Below are 21,143 nucleotides of genomic sequence, written 5' to 3'. Positions count from 1 at the left end.
AGTCCCACATATACACATTTAATCCTCCACCCTGAGTCATGTGAGAGCTAGTTGCGGCCATCATATCCCTTCACCCCTAAATAGCTCAGCATATGTTCTCTAGGACAAGGACATTTTCTTATAATCTAGGGCTATTATCAATTCTGGGAATTTCTTATATATATATATATGTATATATATATATTTTTTTAATTTATGCTGTTCGTATCAACATTTTCGCCGTTGTCCCAGTAATGTCCTTTAGAGCATTTCCCCGACCCAGGATCCAATCTAGGAGCACCCGTTGCTTTTGTAGATTTGTGTCTCCTTTCATGGATGGGGGAACTGAGGCTCAGAGGGGTGATGACTTGCCTGAGGTCAGTCACATGCCAAGTAAGATAGTAGCCTTGAACCCTAATTTTGGGTGCCAAGTGGTCCCCCTTTCATCGTATTACTGTGCATCCTGCAGCAGGAGGTGGTTGGGAGAGGCCAGTGGGTCTCAGTCGCACCTCCAGGTCTGACCAGGTAGAGAAAGTCTCTAGGGAGATGCATGGACAAATACCACGGTGTCCCCCTGCCCTTCTCTCCAAGCTGGTCTTCGGAGGAGCTTCCGGCTGGGCCGCAGAGAGAGACTGGGAAGCCCACAGGAAGGAAAGACGTCTGCAGTAGCCGAGTCTCCGGAGCTGCCGACTTACGAGGAGGTGACCAGGTACCAGCACCAGCCTGGCGAGCGGCCCCGCCTGGTGGTTCTGATTGGTAGGTGACATCTCCAGAGAATGGGCTGGTTTCCTCCCTGACGGGGAAGGGAGGGAGCCCAGCTGGAACCTGGCAGCCTTCCTCTTGTTTCTCAGGGTCTCTGGGAGCCCGACTACACGAGCTGAAGCAGAAGGTGGTGGCAGAGAACCCTCAGCACTTCGGTGTTGCCATTCCACGTAAGAGGGTCCGAGTGTGTGTGTTTGTGTGTATGTGCATGCATGCACATGTGTGTGCACACGAAAATTTCTTGCGGCCTTGACTCCAGCAGCAGTGACTTTTATGCTGGGTTTTGAAGAGTAAATAGGAGTTTTCCAGGCAGAGAAGGACGAGTTCTCTATATCAAGGGAACAAATGCAAAGCTTTGAAGATGTGACCCAGAGTAGCAGTGTGAGGGAGTGAGGAGCTTAGTGTGGGTAATTGGTGGGGTATGAAGCTGAATGGGAGGCTGGGTTGATCAAGAGGGTCTCATATACTCATCTAAGGTGTTTAGAATGTAATCAGTAAGTGAATAAAAGTATTAACGCAAGCACATGGTCACAAGTGACCCTAGCAGCTTTGCCAGAGGTTGGACAAAGAGGTCACACATTAAAGTGCAGAGCATCGCCTGGGTGGCTGCCCTCTGAGACCCCTTCTTTTCTTTCAGAATGCTCTGGAAAAAGCTGTGTACTGCTTTGAGTGTGTTCCTTGTTCTATGGGGAATCTGATTTTCCCCAGAGGTGTGCACCTTTATTATGGAAATCAGAGGGAAAACACTATGTGCTTTAAAATTGTGTAAGAGCCACCTGTGCAGAAACATCCAGTCCATAAGGGGACTGTCTGTCTTCACATCTCCTTTCCTCTCAAAATGAGAAATAATTGAATAAAGAATTAAAAGCATACAGCAGGGTTATCTGAGTTTTTGGCTCTTTGGCTCTCAAAAAGGAAAACAATTAGGAGGGACTTCCCTGATGCTCCAGTGGCTATGCATGGGGCTGGGTTCGATCCCTGGTCAGGGAACTAGATCCCATATGCTGTAACTGAGAATTTGCACGCTAAAGTGAAGATAGAAGATCCTGTGTGCCACAACTAAGACCTGGTGCAGCCAAATAAATAAATTAAAAAATTTTTAAAAAGAGGAACAAATGGGAAATTAAAACTTAGAGGACTAGAAATTCTTTTAGCAATTCTTTTAAAACCTGCAGCATCAGTGAGGCAGTTTTGCTGAGTGGTTAGGGGCATACACTTGGCCTGAGACAGTGTGTTCAGCCTGGCTTTGCTCCCTGCCAGCCTTGGGACCTCAGAACGGGGCTTAACCTCTGCACCTCTCAGTTTCCTCACCTGCAAAACTGGGGCCTCCTTTTGCCTACATCCCAGCACACAGGGACCCTTGATGAAGGGAAGTGGGTGTTTGTACACAAATCAGCGATGAACCTCTGAAAGGAATGAGAGCACAGCCTTGCTGTGACATGACATCTCTGCCCAGTGGTCCTTCTGTCTTCCACAGATACCACCAGGCCCCGGAAGAGCCATGAGAAGGAAGGAGTAGAGTATCACTTTGTCTCTAGGCAAACATTTGAGGCTGACTTGCATCACAACAAGTATGTCATCTTGATGGGCCAGTGGGGCCTCCGTGCAGCTGTGTGTCTCTTCATCTGGCCAATCTTCCACTTGACCTCCTGGGAAGGCTTCCCGGAAAAGGCAGAGAAAGTGGGGCGGGGGTGGGCGGGGGTGGTAGCCGTGGTGGGCCATTGATAAAGAATCCACCTGCAGTGCAGGAGACCCTGGTTTGATTCCTGGGTCAGGAAGATCCACTGGAGAAGGGATAGGCTACCCACTCCAGTATTCTTGGGATTCCCTTGTGGCTCAGCTGGTAAAGAATCTGCCTGCAATGCGGGAGACCTGGGTTCAGTCCCTGGGTTGGGAAGATCCCCTGGAGAAGGGAAAGGCTACCCACTCCAGTATTCTGGCCTGGAGAATTCCATGGACTGTATAGTCCATAGGCTCACAAAGAGTCAAACACGACTGGGCGACTTTCACGTCATATTTACCTTCGGTGCGAACTCAAGCGAGCTCGGGAGCCGAAAGCCTTTTTTTTCCTCTCTGATGGTTGGTGTTCTAGGTTCCTGGAGCATGGTGAATATAAGGACAACCTCTACGGAACCAGCCTGGAAGCCATTCGGGTTGTGATGGCCAGACACAAAGTTTGTTTGGTGGACGTGGAGCCAGATGTGAGTTCCTGGGGCCAGTTAGGGATTTCCCGTTAATGGAATTTGTAAACTCGGGGGCTATACATTTTATAGAACATTCAACCTCAGTGCAAGGGCTTTTTATTCCACAGCAGTGAATGTTAATATCTCTTTGGGTCTCCTTGGGACTCTGTGCTTCCACTGCAGGGGGTGCAGGTGTGATCCCTGATTGGGGAGCTAAGATCCTGCATGCCACGTGGTGCAACCAAAGCAAACAAAACCCCAAACATCTCCTTGGGTATCCCTTTGACTAATGAAAGCTTTTGTACCCCAAATGTGCACCTCTGTGCAGAAACTCCCTCAATTGAAGGGACCCTCTTGGTGGCCCACAGACCTGGGATAGATTGCATGCAGTAAGTCATGCAGCAGGTGATGGCACCAACTGGTCCCTTAGATGTGACAGTCAGGGTTGTTGTTTAGTTGTGAAGTCATGTCCGGCTCTTTGTGACCCCGTGGACTGTAGCCTGCCAGGCTCTTCTGGACAGTCAGTTAGATATAAATGCATCAATGAAAGCTGGGCCACCCCCTTCCCAACTAGGACAAGTGAAGTCAGTGGCTTAGAGGACCACTGAGGGAGGCAGTCAGGAGAGCAATTTGAAAGGGAAAATGGCAGACTTGACCTTGTGAAGTGTTTCAGAAACATTTCCAGTCCCGCACACCCCGCAGGGGCTTAACCATCTTTTTCACCTTGTCTTTGAGAAAAACTTCTAAGCTTTGAACTCAGTCTGGGCATTTTTTCCCCCTGTGTGGAAACAGAGTTCTGATTTTATCACATAAACTGTTATTTTACAGAGCTAGACTTGAAACAGATTCCCTAAAGCACCTTATGTCCAGAAAGGAAAATCCTCACTAATTTGAACTTCCTGGGAGTTGGTAGTTGAAATTAAAATAGTCTGAATTTCAAAAATTTTTTGAGAAGTGATTTTATGATTTGGGTGGGGGAATGCAAACTGTATACATAGCAGTTTAATACCAGTGTGTCCGAATAGAGGCTCACATCATAATAAAATGAGCTAATTAACAGGACAATTTGCATATGGAAAACCTTTTAAAGTCTTTACAGTTTATTTCAAGGGATCTCTTAATCTCTTCATTTGCTTAACAAACTTTTTTTTCTTTGAATATCATAAGGAGGCGGCCTGTGTGATAGCACAAATTTTGCATTAGTCCAAATTGATGACGTCTGACTAAATAGATACACCCATTGAATCCTGCTGGTTTTTCCTTCAGGAGTAGGCAGGCAAAGAAGGGTGTATGAAGGCTAATTAGAGCTTGGGGGAGGGTGGGCAGAGATAAGAGAGATGGCAGCTCTTGGAACTGAGGCTTTGGAACCTCTACTCAGCGAGTGAGCCTCCAGGGCCCAGCTGAGCCCAGTGTCATAGTGATGAGTGGGAAAATGAGCAGGTGGTCTGCGTGGCTGAAGTCAGTTGTCATATGATCATATAGTCAGGACCTTTGCCATTGGGGTGATGTGATGAGGCACACCATTATTGAGCATTCGAGAAATATATTTCACAATAAAATATTCTCGAAGTACATAACATTCCTGAACTTTCTTTTTCAGGCACTGCAACAACTGAGGACCTCAGAGTTTAAACCCTATGTTATATTTGTAAAACCTGCAGTTCAGGAAAAAAGGAAGACGCCACCCATGTCTCCAGCTTGTGAGGACGCAGCAGCCCCACTTGTAAGTTTTCAAGGTGATCATTTCATCTCCCAAGGCCTAAAAGGGCCTGTTACAGCTGCATGTGGGCAGACGTACCTTCTGCATGAGACCATCTTTCTGTTTTTGCCTGTTGCCCGGACTCAGATGTCATGTGATGATTGGAAGGCTTAAGCTGGGGCAGCTGGAAGCACCACCTGATTCACACAGGGGTGGCTTAACCAGGGTTTCCCACCCTCCACCCCTTCACATGAGCGTCCTCTCAGGAAATAAGGGACTGACCTCTTTCAGGCACCTGATCTGAGTGTGACAAACCACAATAATTTGTTGAACTCCTAAGTTAAACCCGAATAATTTTTAATTGAAACACCAACTTCAGGTCCAGAAAGCTAATCCAAGATGGAGGCAAGGGGCAGCAGGGGGAGTCTTCCCTACATGCTGCTCAGGGCTGAGGCTCTCTTGCTGAAGCTGCAGGTGGTTGAGTTCCACCTTTACAGGTCAGGAAAAGGGTTCAAGGGATTGACGGCTGCAAAACAAATGTCACACGTTTTACTCCATTACAGATTTACTTGAGTTCTTCCAAGAGACAGATATTTATTAGGAAGATAGAGGGATTTAGGGGCCGAAAAAAAAGAAAAGTCCCTTCTATAATTTCTCGAATAGATACATGCTTCCAGGATGAACCGTGAGGGTGCCCGGGGGAGAGGAAACTCCAGAAGTGGTGGACAGGTCTATAGGATGTGCGTGTGTAAGGGGTTGGGAAAAGTAGGATGTTAGATCCAAGGACAGCAGTGGGATGCTGCAGGGTGCTTTTGAGTAGGAGAGGAGCCCTGCAAGATACCGTAAAGAATTGGGAAGCTTGGCCCAATTTAATCTATTGGGTTGGCAAAATAGTTTGTTTGGGCTTTTCTGTAAGATGTTATGGAAAAATCTGAACGAACTTTTGGGCCAACTCAATAGTTTTTTTTTTTTCCCCCTCCTAGGGGGTTAGAAGTGAGGAGAGGAAATCATCTCAGCCTTCCTGTAGGTCTCTACTATCTTTGCGGTAGCAGGCAAAAACTGTTTCCTAGCCCTTTAGAACATATTTTCTGAAAGCACGGACACTGTCACTAAAGAAGGAATCTGGTTTTGACTGGTGACAGAAGAGGAGGAGGGAATATTCTGGAATGTCGTTTTAGGGGGAGACAGCTCACGCACTTCCATGACAGAATAAAAACACTGAGCCCTAGAAGCAGAGGAGAGAAGGCAACAGAGGATTGGAAAGGGATAGAAAGGGAGGTGGGTGAATGCCGGTGATAAATTTCACTTTGCAGTTTTACTTAAGAGTGGATCCTGCCACTTTCCTGTCTTCCAAAACCCAAGTTCATTGTCAGTGAACTACCTGCTTGGAATTTGACTTACTAGAGGTATTTCTGAATGAAGATTCAGACACTTGCATAGGTTGGGGGAAGGGAGGGCTCATTGGCTGTCTATGCTTTAGTGTTAGGTGTCAGGAAAGCAATCTGATAGAAGTCAGGTATCCTAAGGAAATGGGGCATTGGGTCAGGGTTGTCTCAGACTTTCTTAAATAGCTCTCCTTTGTCTGCTATGCAAGTGGTTGGCTCTGGTTTGAGGAAATGAAAAGAAGAACTGAGTTCTACAGGGTGAATTAAGATATCCTCTGAGGGCATTCAAATTACTTCTTTTCCTTTTTACCCTCATTGATTCCAGAAATGCTTGCTCGGCTTTTGTATAGTGAATACTATTTATGGTTCTTTCCTGTAATTATTTTAACCAAATTGCCATGTGCCATAATTGTACTATATTGGAAATACCTTCAGACAGAAGTGTGATAGTGGCAGATATATACACACAGATAGACTCAGCATCTCCCCAGAGCACTTCATATCGGCTAACAGGTCGTCAGTAGATATCTTCTGAATGACTGAACAGTGATTATGGCTACAATTCATGAACTGTTCTTGGATGTTGGATAGGCTAGCATCACTACACCCTTGTGTACCTAGTTGGTTCTTGTGTACCCAGCTGGTTATTCAAGGGCCATATTCATGCACTTATCGCCTATAAATTAGAGACTGCAACACTGCCCATGACAAAGGTTGTAGGTCCATTACTTGTCAGGAGGATAACAACCCACTTGTTCCGTAATTACCCCTTTTCCTTGCAGGATGAGGAGCAGCAAGAGATGGCCGCCTCTGCCTCCTTCATAGACCAGCATTACGGGCACCTGGTGGATGCTGTACTGGTAAAGGAGGACCTCCAGAGTGCGTACAGCCAGCTCAGAGCGCTCTTAGAGAGGCTGAGCAAGGACACTCACTGGGTACCTATTAGTTGGGTCAGGTAACTGTATCCTAGAACATCCAGGTTGGAGGGGACCTGGAAGACCACCTGGCCCAGCCTACCCCATGCTACCATCAAGGAATCTCAAGTGAGAGGGGCAGAATTTTCCATAAACTCCATCCTCAAGAAGAGTCTCTGTGGGAAGTCTTGTTTGTCATTGGTTTTTGTCCATTGCTTTTCACTGCACTCCTTTGGAGCAGAAAACATGAGTCAAAAGGGGGTATATATCACAATATAACACATGTCATTCATTAAAGTATCACAGGCAAGTTGACCCTGATTCTCTGTACCAAAGTTGAGTAGCCACTGTCTTTTAGCGGGGGAGGTGGTGGTGAATGTATGCAGTACCAATTTGCTGAGATAATTTAAGCTTTATAAACAGACTGACACTTCATTTATTGGGCTTTGTCCAAAGCTGAGTTGTTTTACCCAAGAGGACTTAACATGCAGTTGAAGTTTGCCTGTCTTCAGGCACTAAAATGTTGACCTTTTTAAACGTTTTGAAAGTTTGTGTTTGCCTGGCAATGGAAAATGTGGCTCTCTGCCCTCTTGAATAGTGAGCATTCACAAACTTTTTTGACAGACTAAGGTGTGCTTCCCTGTCACCCTGAGTTATTGTACATTCTATGGTACGGTGGTGTTTGCAGGGACTCTTGTGGAATGTAAGGCTGCTTGTGCCTTTTCTATATGTCCTCAGACTCCAAAAATTCACCCTTGCTTGCTTTATTCTGTTCTGTCACTTGTCTCTCTCGCTACTGACAGTTGCCCTGGTTCTCACTTGTCCCTTCCTTCAGATTATAGGAGCCCCTGACATGCTAGGTCATGGAAAACCAGATGATCCCCACACCTCCACCCCCCACCCCCATCAAATCTATGTCTAAACCGCAATAAATCAGTCCGAACCGTCAAAATCTAAGTATATAGACTCTGAGTGTGGGCCTGATGGGTTGTCTCTGAGCAAAAGTGTTTAATATCACAACACATTTGTGATACATCTTAGCTTCAGAGAATTGTATTTCTTTTTAATAGCCAATGTATATAAACCTTTACTCTGTGCCAGGAATCTACACTAAGGCCTTTACCTACATGACTTTGACAAATGCACCAAGCCTATGATTTGGTGTTCTTTTACTTTTTGGCCACACAGCATGGCTTGTGGGATCTTAGTTCCCCAACCAGGGATTGAACCGGTACCGTTGTCAGTGAGAGTCCTAACCATTGGACTGCCAGGGAATTCCTTGATGTAAGATTCTTATCATCCCTATTATACAAATGAGAAAAACAAGGCTAAGAAAAAAGTTTAAATAATGTGTTCAAGTTCACACAGCTTTATAAAAATGGCAGAATCATAATATTAGAGTCCAACTCTAATACCAGTGATGGTCATTAACCACTATACTGCCTCTCTTTTGTGGCCCCATAACTGGGGCTGCCTGTTAAGCCATTGACTTAGAAGTGAGGAATGTGCTCTCAGCTAGAATTTACAATAATATGCAGTATGGCTGCAACTTCTAAGACTTGAAAGAGGCTGCTTACAGCTCTTGAAAGAGCTCTTCCTCATGAGAAAAAAGGAGGCGAGGTAAAGTGCAAAGCACCAGGGAGAAGATCTGCTGCCTGTTTAGAAATTTCCATTTTGCCTTCTTACACGAGGATACCTTTTCCACTTTCTATTGGGTTGGCCAAAATGTTGGCTCAGGTTTTGCCATTACAATGTTGCAGAAAAACCCAAACAAACTTTTTGGTCAACCCACATAGCTCATAAACCTGGTAGGTCCACGGAACAGGATCACATTCTTCAGACCTTTCTAGCAAAAGGATGAGGACCTCTTTGTATTTACAAAGTACTGGATTCTTACCAAGTTAAATTAGTCTTAGCTGTTCCACATAGAACTAGGTGGGGAAGGCAGCTGCTTTTTGAAGCTGAGTGGCATATACCAAGTTGTGTATATTATACAGGAGAAAGAAAAAAGTAAACATGTTAGGCCCTTAGTCATGTCTGACTTCTTTGTGACCCCATGGACTGTAGCCCGCCAGGCTCCTCTGTCCATGGAATTCTCCAGGCAAGAATACTGAAGTGGGTAGCCATTCCCTTCTCCAGGGAATCTTCTGACCCAAGGATCAAGCTCCAGTCTCCCACATTGCAGGTAGATTCTTTACCTCTGAGCCAGCAGGGAAGCCCCGTTATACAGGAGAGGATTAAAATCAGCCCTCAGGCAAAAAACATGTAAGTCAAAATTACTCTTGAAAAGTCCTCTAGGGTGGCCCCTTGGTGGAGATCCTAACCAACTCTTAGCAAGGCTCAACTGGGTGGTTTTTCCCCTATTGTAGGAGCACAATGGTTGAATAACAGATTTTTTTTTTTTAATTTCAAACAACTCAGCATTTTCTTATGTTTAATATTTTCTTAATGATTTTCAGATGGCTATTTCATCTCTTCATCTTTCTCTTCATGTGTATTGTGAAGCAAGGCATTAAAATGTGATGCCTGCTTTATTTCTGGTCTAAGCAACCTCCTCACCCCAAAGGCAAACTGTGTTGACAGCTGCTTGGCTGCTACAAAATCTGTGAGGGTAGAATGGATAGGGCACCAGAGACAGGTCATTTGTAAAGTGTTTCTGCTGTTCATAAAAATAAAACTGTTGTATTTTTTTAAAAACCACAAACCTGTTTACAAATATATATTGGTGGAATGTATATAAATTCAGCTCCTAGTCCCATTCTAGCCAATAGCACTTAAGTTCCGAGCCTCTGGGCAAAATTTTTGCATGTTTGTCTTTCTGGGCCTCACACCAAGAAATCTACTTATTTTATACATTTCACTATGTCCCTTTTCTCCCACTTGGGCCCTCAATGGCTGGTAAGGTTTCTGCTTGTATCTCCAACCAGAGAGAATATGGTGAGCTCTGGAGGGCTTTTTTCTAGGTCAAGAATGTTAGACAGGCAGGGCCAATAAGCTGCCACCACGCACTCTTACACCCACAGCAGACATCACTAATTGATAATAGCACTCTCTTGCTGAATGTAGATATTGCTTTTGGATATCTGGTCTCAACTGAGCAGAACTGGCAAGTGAATTAATCTTGTTTGCCATCCTTGATCCAGCAATTTTAACCTTCTCTGTCATCCACTCCACTCCCTGCAGGAAGTGGATTTTTCAAAATTACAACCATCTGTCCTTCACAGACAGTGCTTAGCTTTGTTAAACACTGGCCGATTGTGCTTTTACCATTGAATACATACATGCTTTAAGACATGTGACTCATCACAGTTTTGCATCCACTTATGCAGAGTTACACCATTTATGCCACCAGTCACAGGATCACGTGTCAAAAAAAAAGAAAGCATTTGTTGACTCTTTTATTAACTACTGACCAGCATATGCACAAAGCCCTCTTGAATCATATAGTTTAGAAACAATAAGCAGCATTTCTCTATCTGGTGTAGTCAATATGAATCTATTTTTTTTCCCTGTCCTCTGAATACAGTCTCAAACCATTGCTTCCTTTAAAAGTCAGGCCTATGGTTTCAGAGCAAGATGATGTAGAATCATTTTTTCCCTCCTCCTCAACTCTAAATCTGGCTTCCCTGGTAGCTCAGTTGGGTCTGAGACCTAACTGATTCCTGAGTCGGGTCGGGAAGATCTGCTGAAGAAGGGATAGGCTACCCACTCCAGTATTCTTGGGCTTCCCTGTGACTCAGCTGGTAAAGAATCTGCCTGTAATGCAGGAGACCTCATTTCAGTTTCTGGGTTGGGAAGATCCCCTGGAGAAGGGAATGGCTACCCACTCCAGTATTTAAGCCTGGAGAATTCCATGGACTGTATAGTCTATGAGGTCGCAAAGAGTTGGACATGAATGAGCAACTTTCATTTTCGCTTTCAACTCTAAATGACTTCCCAAGTGGCACAGTGGTAAAGAACCCACTTGCCAATGCAGGAGACACAAGAGACTTGGGTCTGATCCCTGGGTTGGGAAGATCCCTTGAAGGAGGAAATGGCAACCCACTCCAGCATTCTTGCCTGGAACATTCCACGGACAGAGGAGTCTGGCATGCTACATTCCATGGGGTTGCAAAGAGTTGGACACTACAGAGCACACACGTGTGTACACACCACCACCACAACTCCAAATACAACTTAAAATCTTAGGAATTTATTAAAAAGACAATGATAAAAGGACTCTGAAAGATGGAAAGAAAATGGGTTGAGTAGGGAAACTCAAGATTTGAGGAACAACAATGTGGTGGCTTTCCTGGGTTTTCTTTTCATCTCCCACACCCAACTGAGATATGGAAAGGCCTACAACCCAGAACCACCAATAGCACAGACAGGGAAGGAAAAAGAATGAAAAAACTGGAGGAAGGAAGGAAGAGAAAGAAGGGGGGAGTGAGGCAGGAAGAAAGAAAGAAAAGTTTGCTTTTTCTGCCAAAGGACAGGAAAGGGGAGGGAAAGAAGCCTGGAAGAGACCTACCAGGGAGCCCCAGCCCTAGCTCCACACCAGGGTACCAGCAGGTGGCCCAGTTCATTCATAGCAGGAGTGAAGCCTATGTCTCCCTGCCTTCCACCCAGTGAAAAAAGGAGACCCAGGCCCAGCAATGTCTGCCCACCCCTCTGCAGAAGGTAGCCCAGCAACACTGTGCAGCCCAGGGAAGCACATTCCCACACTGCAGAAGACACCAGAAGGGACTGAGTGGGAGTCCTGGCAGTACCCAAAGAACAAGCAGACGAGAATAGCATTGCAAAGGCTCAGAAAACCATGCTTCATTGAAAATAAGACACGTAAAAGAAGCAGAAATTTATACCAACACCTAAACTGGACTACTATCTGCTATAATAGAAGATTTAAATAGGATTAAGAGACCCCTAAGATAATCACCCAAATATCCAGGATACAAGATAGAAATGTGATGAGATATTACTCATCATAATACAAATCAAGAAAACCCCAATCTAAATAAGAAAAAAAAATCAGCCAATACCAGTATGATATGATTCAGATGTTGGAATTTAATAAGAATTTAAAACAATTGTAATAAAAATGCTTTAACAATCAATAACAAATTTTCCCTAGAAAAAATTTTAAAAACAGATAATCTTACAAAGAAATAGAAGTTATGAGAAATAACTATATGGAAATGATATAAACATAAAGTTATTGAAAAATTGAAAACTCAGATGGACTCAGTAGTAGAGTAGAAGTGACAGAAGATCAAATCAGGGCACTTGAGGACAGATCAATAAAATTTACGCAACGTGAACAAATAACTGGAAAAAAGCATTACAGACAAAAGAGTTAACACTTGTATCATCAGAGTCCCATAAGGAGAAAGTGTGGTGCCAGAAAGTACTCAAAGACATAATAGCCCCCAATTCCCCCAGTTTGGTGAAAGATATAAATCTACAGATTCAAGAAGCTGATAAGCTCAAAATAGGGTAAGCCCAAAGAAATCCATACCAAGATACATCATAATTAATCTCCTGAAAACTAAAGACTAAAAAAAAACCCCAAAACCAAAAACTTAAGAAGAGGGAGAAACAACGGGAAGGAACACCAACGCAAATTCTATTTTAATATTACTTTAAAGGAAACTCTGCAGGCCTGAAAAAGTGACATGACATTTATCAAGTGCTGACAGCAAAGACTCGCACTCTTGAATCCTAAATGTGATGAAACTATCCCTCAGGAATGAAGAGGAAATAAAGACATTCTTCAGTAAAGGGAAACTAACATAATTTCTTGAGACTAACTCTTAAAGAATGAGTAACAAAATGGCAGAAGCTGGGACATTCAGAAAGGAAAAAAACAACTGAACTTGTAAAGCTAGAAGTAAATAGGTTATTCTTCACCCCTTGAGTTTCTTTATCCATATTTTCTGGATAACAAAAGTTATGTCACCATCTGATGCAGTGTTCGGTGTATATAGAGGAAATACATAAGATAATTATATTCTAAAAGTGAGGAAGATATTGGCAGAGTGGATTAAAAGAAAACATAACCTGAACTTCCCTGTGGTGCAATGGATAAGAATCCACCTGTCAATGCAGGGGACACAGGTTCGATCCCTGGCCCAGGAAGATTCCACATGCTGTGGAGCAACTAAACCCACGCACCACAACTACTGAGCCAGAAATCCAGAGTCCAGGAGCCTCAACTACTGAAGCTCCACGCCTAGAGTCTGGGACCCGCAACAAGAGAGGACACCACAATGGGAAGCCCTTGCACCACAACAAAGAGTAGCCCCTGCTCTAGAGAAAACAACTAGAGAAAGTCTGCACAAAGCAACAAAGACCCAGAGCAGCCAAAAATAAATAAATAAATGATCCAACTATATGTCCTTTACAAGTATACAAAAGTAGTTGGAAAGGATGGAAACACATATTATGCAAACAATTTTTTTAAAAGCATAATTTTAAAAGGCTATATTATTATCAGATAAAGTAGACTTCAGAGAAAGAAAATTACTAGGGACAAAGAAGAACATTATATAATGGTAAAAGAATCACTCCACCAAGTAGACAGAGCAATCCTAAATGTGTATGCAACAAACACCAGAGCTTTAAAGTACATGAAGCAAAAACTGACATAGCTAAGGACCTCCCTGGTGGTCCAGTGGTTAAGAATCCATCTTCCAGTGCAGGGGACATGGGTTTGATCTCTGGTCACAGAACTAAGATCCCACATGCTGTGGGGCAACTTAGCCCACACACTGTGGCAAGAGAAACCTGAACACCTAAACAAGAGAAACTCTCACACACCACAACAAAAAAAAACCCACATGCACTGCAGTGAAGACCCAGTGCAGCCAAAAGGGAGAAAAAAAAAAAAAAAAGACAGATCTTAAAGAAGAAATAGATGACTCTACGGATATAATTGGGGGATTCAACACTCTACTCTCAGCAACTGATAGAATTAGAACAGAAAGTTATCCAGGGCATAAAACAACTGAACACCATCAATTAAGAGGATCTAATTGACATTTATAAAACACTCCCCTCAATGGCAGCACAATATACATTCTTTTCAAATGCCCATGAAATATTTACCTAGGTAGGCCATATTTACAAATTTAAAAGAATTGGAAATATAGGGTATGTCCTCTGACCATAATGGACTCAAATTCAGTCACAGAAGGACGATAGGAAAATCTCCAAATCATTTGAAAGAATATCTGGTATAACCTGAACAGTTCATGGAAACTTCCTAGAGAACGGATCACTCTCTTTATAAGTAATGTATAGGTGTTGTCCAGATAAAGGCATAGAACTATGGATTTTTTGGCTAGAGGGGAAAACAGATGAATGGGATGAGAAGAAAACATGTCTTCTGTTAGTTGAAAAAGGCAAGGAATGATGAGACGTAAGGTTGCAGGCTAATCATGGCATCTGGTCCCATCACTTCATGGCAAATAAATGGGGAAACAGTGGCTGACTTTATTTTTCTGGGCTTCAAAATCACTGCAGATGGTGATTGCAGCCATGAAATTAAAAGGCGCTTACTCCTTGGAAGGAAAGTTATGACCAACCTAGACAGCATATTAAAAAGCAGAGACATTACTTTGCCAACAAAGGTCCGTCTAGTCAAGGCTCTGGTTTTTCCAATGGTCATGTATGGATGTGAGAGTTGGACTATAAAGAAAGCTGAGTGCCGAAGAATTGATGCTTTTGAACTGTGGTGCTGGAGAAGGCTCTTGAGAGTTCTTTGGACTGCAAGGAAATCCAACCAGTCCATCCTAAAGGAGATCAGTCCTGGGTGTTCATTGGAAGGACTGATGTTGAAGCTGAAACTCCAATACTTTGGCCACCTGATGCGAAGAACTGACTCATTTGAAAAGACCCTGATGCTGGGAAAGATTGCGGGCAGGAGGAGAAGATGACAGAGGATGAGATGGTTAGATGGCTTCACCGACTTGATGGACATGGATTTGGGTGAACTCTGGGAGTTGGTGATGGACAGGGAGGCCTGGCGTGCTGCGGTTCATGGGGTCACAAAGACTCGAACATGACTGAACAACTGAACTGAAGTGAACTGAAGGTTACAGGCATTTGTCATTTTTGTGAAATTCTAGTATCTGAACTAGGGGAAAATTCCCTAGTCTAGCAAGAATGAGAAGCACAACCCATATTCAAAACTGGAAAAATGCAAATACTCTTCCAACCTCCCTTGCAGATAAGGAATGGGAACATATGATCTAAGTTACACCAATCAGATACACACCTTCACTGACTTGGAGTTTAGAGCTAGTGACACAAAGACTTCAGATCAATGAGCACTTAGCAGGTCAGGAAGATCCAGTTCCATTCCAGGTAGAACAAGGGCAACTGTGTGAGCTACAGCACCACAGACCAATTCTACACCAAGACTTGGGGCATTGTTCCTTGAATGTGCTGCTTGAAGCTGGGTGCTGCAGTTTTCTAGCAAATACTGTTAGCTATTTCATTCAATAAATTATATATTTTTTCACTAAAATCAGACAAAGTCAGTTTACATTGCTTGAAATAAAAGTTCCTGTTGATAGAGGCTTCTGAGACAGAAGGAACAAGATCGTGAGGGGCCCATAGTGTGTAGGCCACATCGAAATGTGTGGCTCATTCTGGAAGGAATGGCAAGCCATTGAAGGTGTGAAGCTAGAAAGTGATATGGGCGTATTTTCCCATTAATAATACCAGTTATAAATCACAAATGCCTGAAATGGGCAGTAGTACATACAAAGACTGAGAGGATGGGTAGATTTAAAATAGGCAGGGAAGAGGAAGGGATGAAAGAGAGGGAGTAAAGGATGACTGCCAGGCTTCTCACCAGGATGTCTAGAAGAAAGGCTCCTCAGAATGAGATGAACTAGAATCAGTTTAAAATTGAACTTGTATTTGCACACACTGGTTTTTTTCTTTAAACTTTTTATTTTGAGGTAATTGTACATTGACATGTGTGAAAGAAATAATACAGAGAGATCCTGTGTACTTTTAACTCAGTTTCCCCAGGTGGTAGCCCTTGGCAAAATACACACAGCCAGGAGATGGGCATGACAGAGTCAAGATACAGAACAAGCTCATCATTGATGAACTGAATGCCATCGAAATTTAAATGCTTTACATTGTGAAAGATGAAAAGACAAATTACAGAGAAAATATTTTGCAGATCACATATCCAACACCAAGGACTTGGGTGTAAAATGTGTAAAGAAATCTCAAAATTCAATATTAAAGAGAGCAACCCAATTAGAAAATGGGCAAATATACCAATATTTTGCCAAAGAGCATATGCAGAGAGCAAATAAACATATGAAAGATGTTCAACTTCATTAATTATTAGAAAAATACAAGTTAAAACCACATGAGATGTTACTGCACATGTTATAATGCCCCAAACTAAAAATGGCAATAACATCAAATGCTGATGAAGATATGAAAAAACTGGCTTACTCATTGCTGGTGGGAATATAAATGGTATAACCACTCTGAAAATGGTTTTGTAATTTCTCTTAAAATGGACTTATCATATAATCCCATAAGTACACTCTTGGGCATTTATCCCAGAGAAATCAAACTCATTTTCATGCAGAAACTTGTGTATAATAGTGGAGAGCAGCTTTATTCATAATGGTCAAAAAACTAGAAATTACCCAAATATCCTGCAATGGGTAAATGGTTAAATAAACTGTGGTACATTCATCCCGTGGAATATCACTCAGCAATAAAAAGGAATGAACTATCAACACATGCAGCCTGGATGAACCTCAAAGAAATTCTATGGAGTGGAAAAAACAATCTGAAAAGAATGATTACATACTGCATGATTCCATTTATGTAACATTCATGAAACAAGCATAATTATAGAGATGGAAAACAGATTAAGAATTGCCAGGGTTTAGGGCTGGAGGAAGAGGCTGGCTGTGGCCAAAAGAGGTGGTACAGTATTTTCCTTAACGGTACAGTTAACTGTCTTGAAAGTGTTTGTATTAATACAAAGCCACACTTGTGATAAAAACAGCATGGAGTTATACACACACACACACAAATGAGTGCATGTATAAGTGGTGAAATTTGTGTATGCTCTATAGATTGTACCAATGTCAACTTTCCTGGAGACACCGTACTATATTTAGATAAGATGTTAACATTGGGGGAAGCTAGGTGAAGGGTGCAGGAGGCCTCACCATACATTTATTTGTAACTTTCTGTAAATCTATTTTAAAATAAAACATTTATTTCTGATAAGAACATATAAGATCTCCTCTCCTTCAAAATAAAACATTTAAAAAGGCTCAAAACCAGCATGACCAATCCCAGAAGCCATGTAACATTGTCTTGTCATGTGTTTTGAGATATTTTTGACATTTTTGACATTTTTGACATTTTGCTTCTCCCTACAAATGAGCAGAGTCCATGAAAATCTCACTGAAGCATTCTTTTCCAATCCTGGGTATTCACAGAGAAACTAATGGTGTTTTTCCTCTGTGTTGTCTGTTCCTCATGTGCTTTTTGTTTTCCATTTCCACAGAGCTGAGCTTGTGGTTGAATCATTTCACTCAACCTATTCTTCCTGCCTGGGGTGGTAGTAATAGTGTATGCTTTAAAAAGCTGTCACTTTCTCTCATTAAGACTTTTCATAGCCCCCAATAAAAGTGCTTGTTGGATCTCTCCTTCTGCCTGTCCCATTCTGTCTCCATTTGGGGATGGAACTTAATGCCTTTGGGTATTTTACATGTAACTTACTCATTTTATGTTCCAAGCTTTATTGTAGCATCCTAAGATTGAGCATTCAGCCACTTAGGAGTGCCTTGAAATCCTAAGCAGCTAAGAAATCCTAGGGCCTTCTCTTGTCTTATCCATGGTGAGTAACCTTGCATTCAAGGAGAGGAGAGGGAGAGAAATGGAGAGCCATCAATTATACAGAATTATTCTTTGAAAAGCCCGAGTGTCCATTTATCCTTCTTCCTAGGGGCAGTGGCAGGGCAGGGGAACTTAATCATTACTAATAATATGAAATAATACAAAATGCCAACGCAATAGTACTTTTGAACAGTGACAGAGACCCGTAATATAACTTCAGCATAACATTAAAGCCACGAGACCTCCTGTTTATGTCTTACGGAAACAAATCACTTCCCCTTAGACTCACATAAAGCCTCAAATCTGGTGACAAAAGGCAGTCATTTCCTACTTATATGGAGAGAAGAAACAAAAATGGAATCTAGCTCCCAAATGGTTGGCCAATCAATATTACAGAAGAGCAAAATTCACCCCTTGGTTGGGCCCCTTATTCTCCATCTACATGGGTTTTAGGGCTTTGGCATCAATTGTGATCACCGTGTTCTCTGATAAAGAGCAGCCATGTGGAGACATACCTATTTATCTCGGGAGAGAAGATATCTGGTTGTATTTCTGATATAGCGTCTTGAATTCTTGAAGGAAAAAAAAATCAGAAAGATTTATGTCAATGCCCAGGTGCTGGTGTGAAAGTTGAAATTCTAAATACTATGGGTCTTAGAAAAGGCTTACAGACCAAAGCCAGAGAGTGGAAGTTTATAAAAACACTGTGATGGCTTTTTTCCCACCTCTTGCAGGATTGTCCCTACATGAAACAAATCAACCACATACTGAATTGTATACCCTTCATCTTCTTTGCTTGCTCATTCAACCTAAATGAATTAAGGGATGAGGGAAGATGTTACCAGATATTTTCTGAAGCTGTCACATAATGGCTTTGCTACCAAGATGTCCTTAGCTGGTGAAAGGTTTGCTCCTGTTGTTAGCTTTGTAGGCTCTGGGCAGTTTTTCTTTTACAGATTGTTACATTCCTCATGATTTTGTCCTCCAACAATCAGGGGTCTCTCCTGAGACTGACTCTCCTCTGAACACAGCCAGATTCTGTGAGTGGATAAAACTATCACAGAGTACCCACGTGCCTGCCAATCTAACTCCGACGACTTGCGGTCATAGTGTGGTTTGCGATCACCAAGCCTCTTCAGAATGCCCTGGTTTTCCACAGTGATTCTCACTAGCTCCCGGTTCCTTGTTTCTCTGTTTAAGCTGGGAAAAAAAAAAAAAATCCTAAAACAGGTGAAGAATAAAATTCTCCTTCCAGATTGGAGTGGAGAAGATGAAGTTATGATGTCAGAAATTCAGGCTGCCTGAGTGCAGGGAGCCTGCTGTTCCACGGAGCCCTGAGAACCTATTGAACCAGACCGCATTCTGGGAAACATGCAAAGCTTTTTTAGGTTAAGGCCAGTGGTTCTCAGCCCTGCAGCCTACTAGAAGATTCTACTTTATTGGTCTGGGATGGAGCTTGGGGATTAGCATTTTGCAATAGCTCCCCAGGCATTCTTATATGAAACCAGGATTGAGAATCTCTGGTTTAGGTGATGAAGATCTTGTCTACCCAGAAATCACAAATAGCTGGTAATAGCTTTGGTTCACCTTACTCCCCTCAGCTTTCAACCTGGTTTTAAATACACAAGGATCAGGAAAGACATCTTGACACTCTCCCCTACTCACTGACACACAGAGATACACACTCATCTTTTCTTGCATATATTCCGTTTGTAGCCCTGATCAGACTTCATAATTATTTGCATAAATGTCCCCTCTCTCTGACCTTGTGTTTTTTGAGGTCAGGAAATATACATCTCATTTCACCTCGGTATGCCTGGTACTCAGCACATAGTAGTTGCTCAGCAAATAGTTCCAGAAACAATTTTAAGAATGCTATATTAAAATCCCAGTTTTCATCACCATTTTACAAAAGTGCTTTCCTGTGACAAACTCTAAATAGGACTCCAAAGAGTCTCTTAGGGAATAAAAGTTAGCTCTTTAACGTTAGAGAAAGGTTCTTGTTTGGGGTGGTTTTCTTTCTCCTTAACATGGTCTCTTTGGTTATCCCTCAGGATAACTTTCCTTAAGTATGTGTCTAGTACTAAAACCCAACAAGCGGGAAGTCAGTTTTGACTTTCAGAAAATGAAATGAAGAGAAATAATACTACCTCTTGGAAAAATATTCGTTCCAGCAATCCACCTTGGCGGGGCCTCGGTGGGCATTGGCGATTTTTTGACACAGTTGCTTGTTTTCATATTCAATTTTGTCGATTCTCTTTTGTTCACCCTGGTGAGAAACCCCACCCCACCATGGTGACATCATCACTACGTGGTGCTCCCTCTCACAGTGGTGAGCATCCCCCTCCTGTGGGATTATGGGAAAGGGGCAAACTGGGGGCTACAGTGGAGACTAAGAGCAGGGCTGAGGAATCCAGGGGTGGTGTATGGAGAGGAGGAGGAAGTAGTGGGTATTTAGAAGGCTCTGGGAAACTGAACCTCTTTGGGACATAGAAAAGGTACATCTGCAGATGGCAAGAACAAATACCTGTAGTTTGCTCAATTTTAAGATGTGATGTGTGTGCGCTGCTGGAGGTTTGGTATCAACAGTAGGCTTCACTGGAGAGGAAGGAAAGAGAGCAATGTTATGTCACAGGTATCCTGTTAGTAGCCTTAGAGACTCTGCTCACATTCTACACAATGACACTGATGAAAACATTACAAGCTTGAATTCTGAACCAATTCAGTTCAGGGATTCTGGGTTAGTTGACTTTCCCAAACTGACATCTTTTGAAGAGTTTTGAGCAGACATGAAAGCATGATGAGAGCTGAGAAAAATAAAATTTACAGACAGAAATGTTCCTTGAAGCTAATGAAAGAGCCTTTCTCCCACTCTTTCCCAATATGACTAACCTGGCTACTGAATGCTGCAGTCTCATCCTCTGTCTAGCTTTTTGGCTTGAAAGAGCTTAAATGAGTGTTTCCATCAAGGGAACTCCCTGGTGGAAGATAAATTTTGTCACTGACGCTAATGTCGTCTTGATCAGACTCAGCAGATAAGGCCATATCATTGCAAAGCTGTGTACTGCTCTGGTTTACCATCAATATCTCTTAAGGTGAGCTGTTTCAGAATCCTAGTCATAGTGTCCAGTTTAAATTGCCCCACATACCTATTTGTATTCTATTCTTATGAAATGCGTAGTGGCCAAAGTCCAGCTTCTTCCTGAAGGATGTGCTCTGTCTATGATTAGAGACAATTACAGGGTAGGCCAGATAATCCAGGGAATTGTTCATCTTCTCTTCCTAGTCTCACTTCTGAAATGAGGCACCCAGGCCTCTAAGTACCTCTGTGAGGTACTTAGCGGTCCATGAT

General features: G+C 42.7%; 2 protein-coding genes across 5 annotated transcripts in view; one reads left to right on the top strand and one right to left on the bottom strand.

The window, feature by feature from the left end:
• MPP3 (membrane palmitoylated protein 3) overlaps nucleotides 1-7,869 on the top strand; it is a 27,712-nt gene extending 19,843 nt beyond the window's left edge. For all 3 annotated transcript variants that reach the window (XM_018065187.1, XM_018065185.1, XM_018065186.1), the window contains 6 exons: nucleotides 571-735; nucleotides 831-911; nucleotides 2,219-2,312; nucleotides 2,834-2,942; nucleotides 4,525-4,647; nucleotides 6,791-7,869. In XM_018065187.1, the coding sequence (XP_017920676.1) occupies nucleotides 571-735; nucleotides 831-911; nucleotides 2,219-2,312; nucleotides 2,834-2,942; nucleotides 4,525-4,647; nucleotides 6,791-6,967 (749 nt within the window). In that variant the 3' untranslated portion in view covers nucleotides 6,968-7,869. The remainder of the gene's footprint in view (nucleotides 1-570; nucleotides 736-830; nucleotides 912-2,218; nucleotides 2,313-2,833; nucleotides 2,943-4,524; nucleotides 4,648-6,790) is intronic.
• Nucleotides 4,966-21,143, bottom strand: C19H17orf105 (chromosome 19 C17orf105 homolog). Of its 2 annotated transcripts, none has more exons than XM_005693906.1 (6): nucleotides 20,941-21,143; nucleotides 20,319-20,389; nucleotides 19,942-20,060; nucleotides 18,868-18,991; nucleotides 18,307-18,363; nucleotides 4,966-5,149 (listed from the first exon to the last, which is right to left on the bottom strand). In XM_005693906.1, exons 1-5 carry the CDS (start codon nucleotides 21,062-21,064, stop codon nucleotides 18,307-18,309), a joined length of 495 nt encoding a protein of 164 aa, XP_005693963.1. In that variant the 5' UTR covers nucleotides 21,065-21,143; the 3' UTR covers nucleotides 4,966-5,149. The 2 variants fall into 2 exon arrangements, with proteins under 2 accessions (XP_005693963.1, XP_005693962.1); XM_005693905.1 differs by lacking the exon at nucleotides 4,966-5,149 and adding an exon at nucleotides 17,683-17,801 and having other exon boundaries at nucleotides 20,941-21,092.

The sequence above is a fragment of the Capra hircus genome, chromosome 19 (genome assembly GCF_001704415.2).
Source record: "Capra hircus breed San Clemente chromosome 19, ASM170441v1, whole genome shotgun sequence".
NCBI lineage: Eukaryota > Metazoa > Chordata > Mammalia > Artiodactyla > Bovidae > Capra > Capra hircus.
This window is presented reverse-complemented; position numbering and strand designations above follow the sequence as displayed.

Bases quoted from the DNA above. Each gene is read 5' to 3' on its own strand.
- C19H17orf105 (XM_005693906.1), bottom strand. From the start codon at position 21,064: ATGAACAATTCCCTGGATTATCTGGCCTACCCTGTAATTGTCTCTAAT. The intron at 20,061-20,318 runs GTATTTGTTCTT...GTTTCTCACCAG, and splicing joins TAAAATTGAGCAAACTACAG to GGTGAACAAAAGAGAATCGA. The intron at 18,364-18,867 runs GCACGTGGGTAC...TTTTCCTTCAAG, and splicing joins CGTCGGAGTTAGATTGGCAG to AATTCAAGACGCTATATCAG.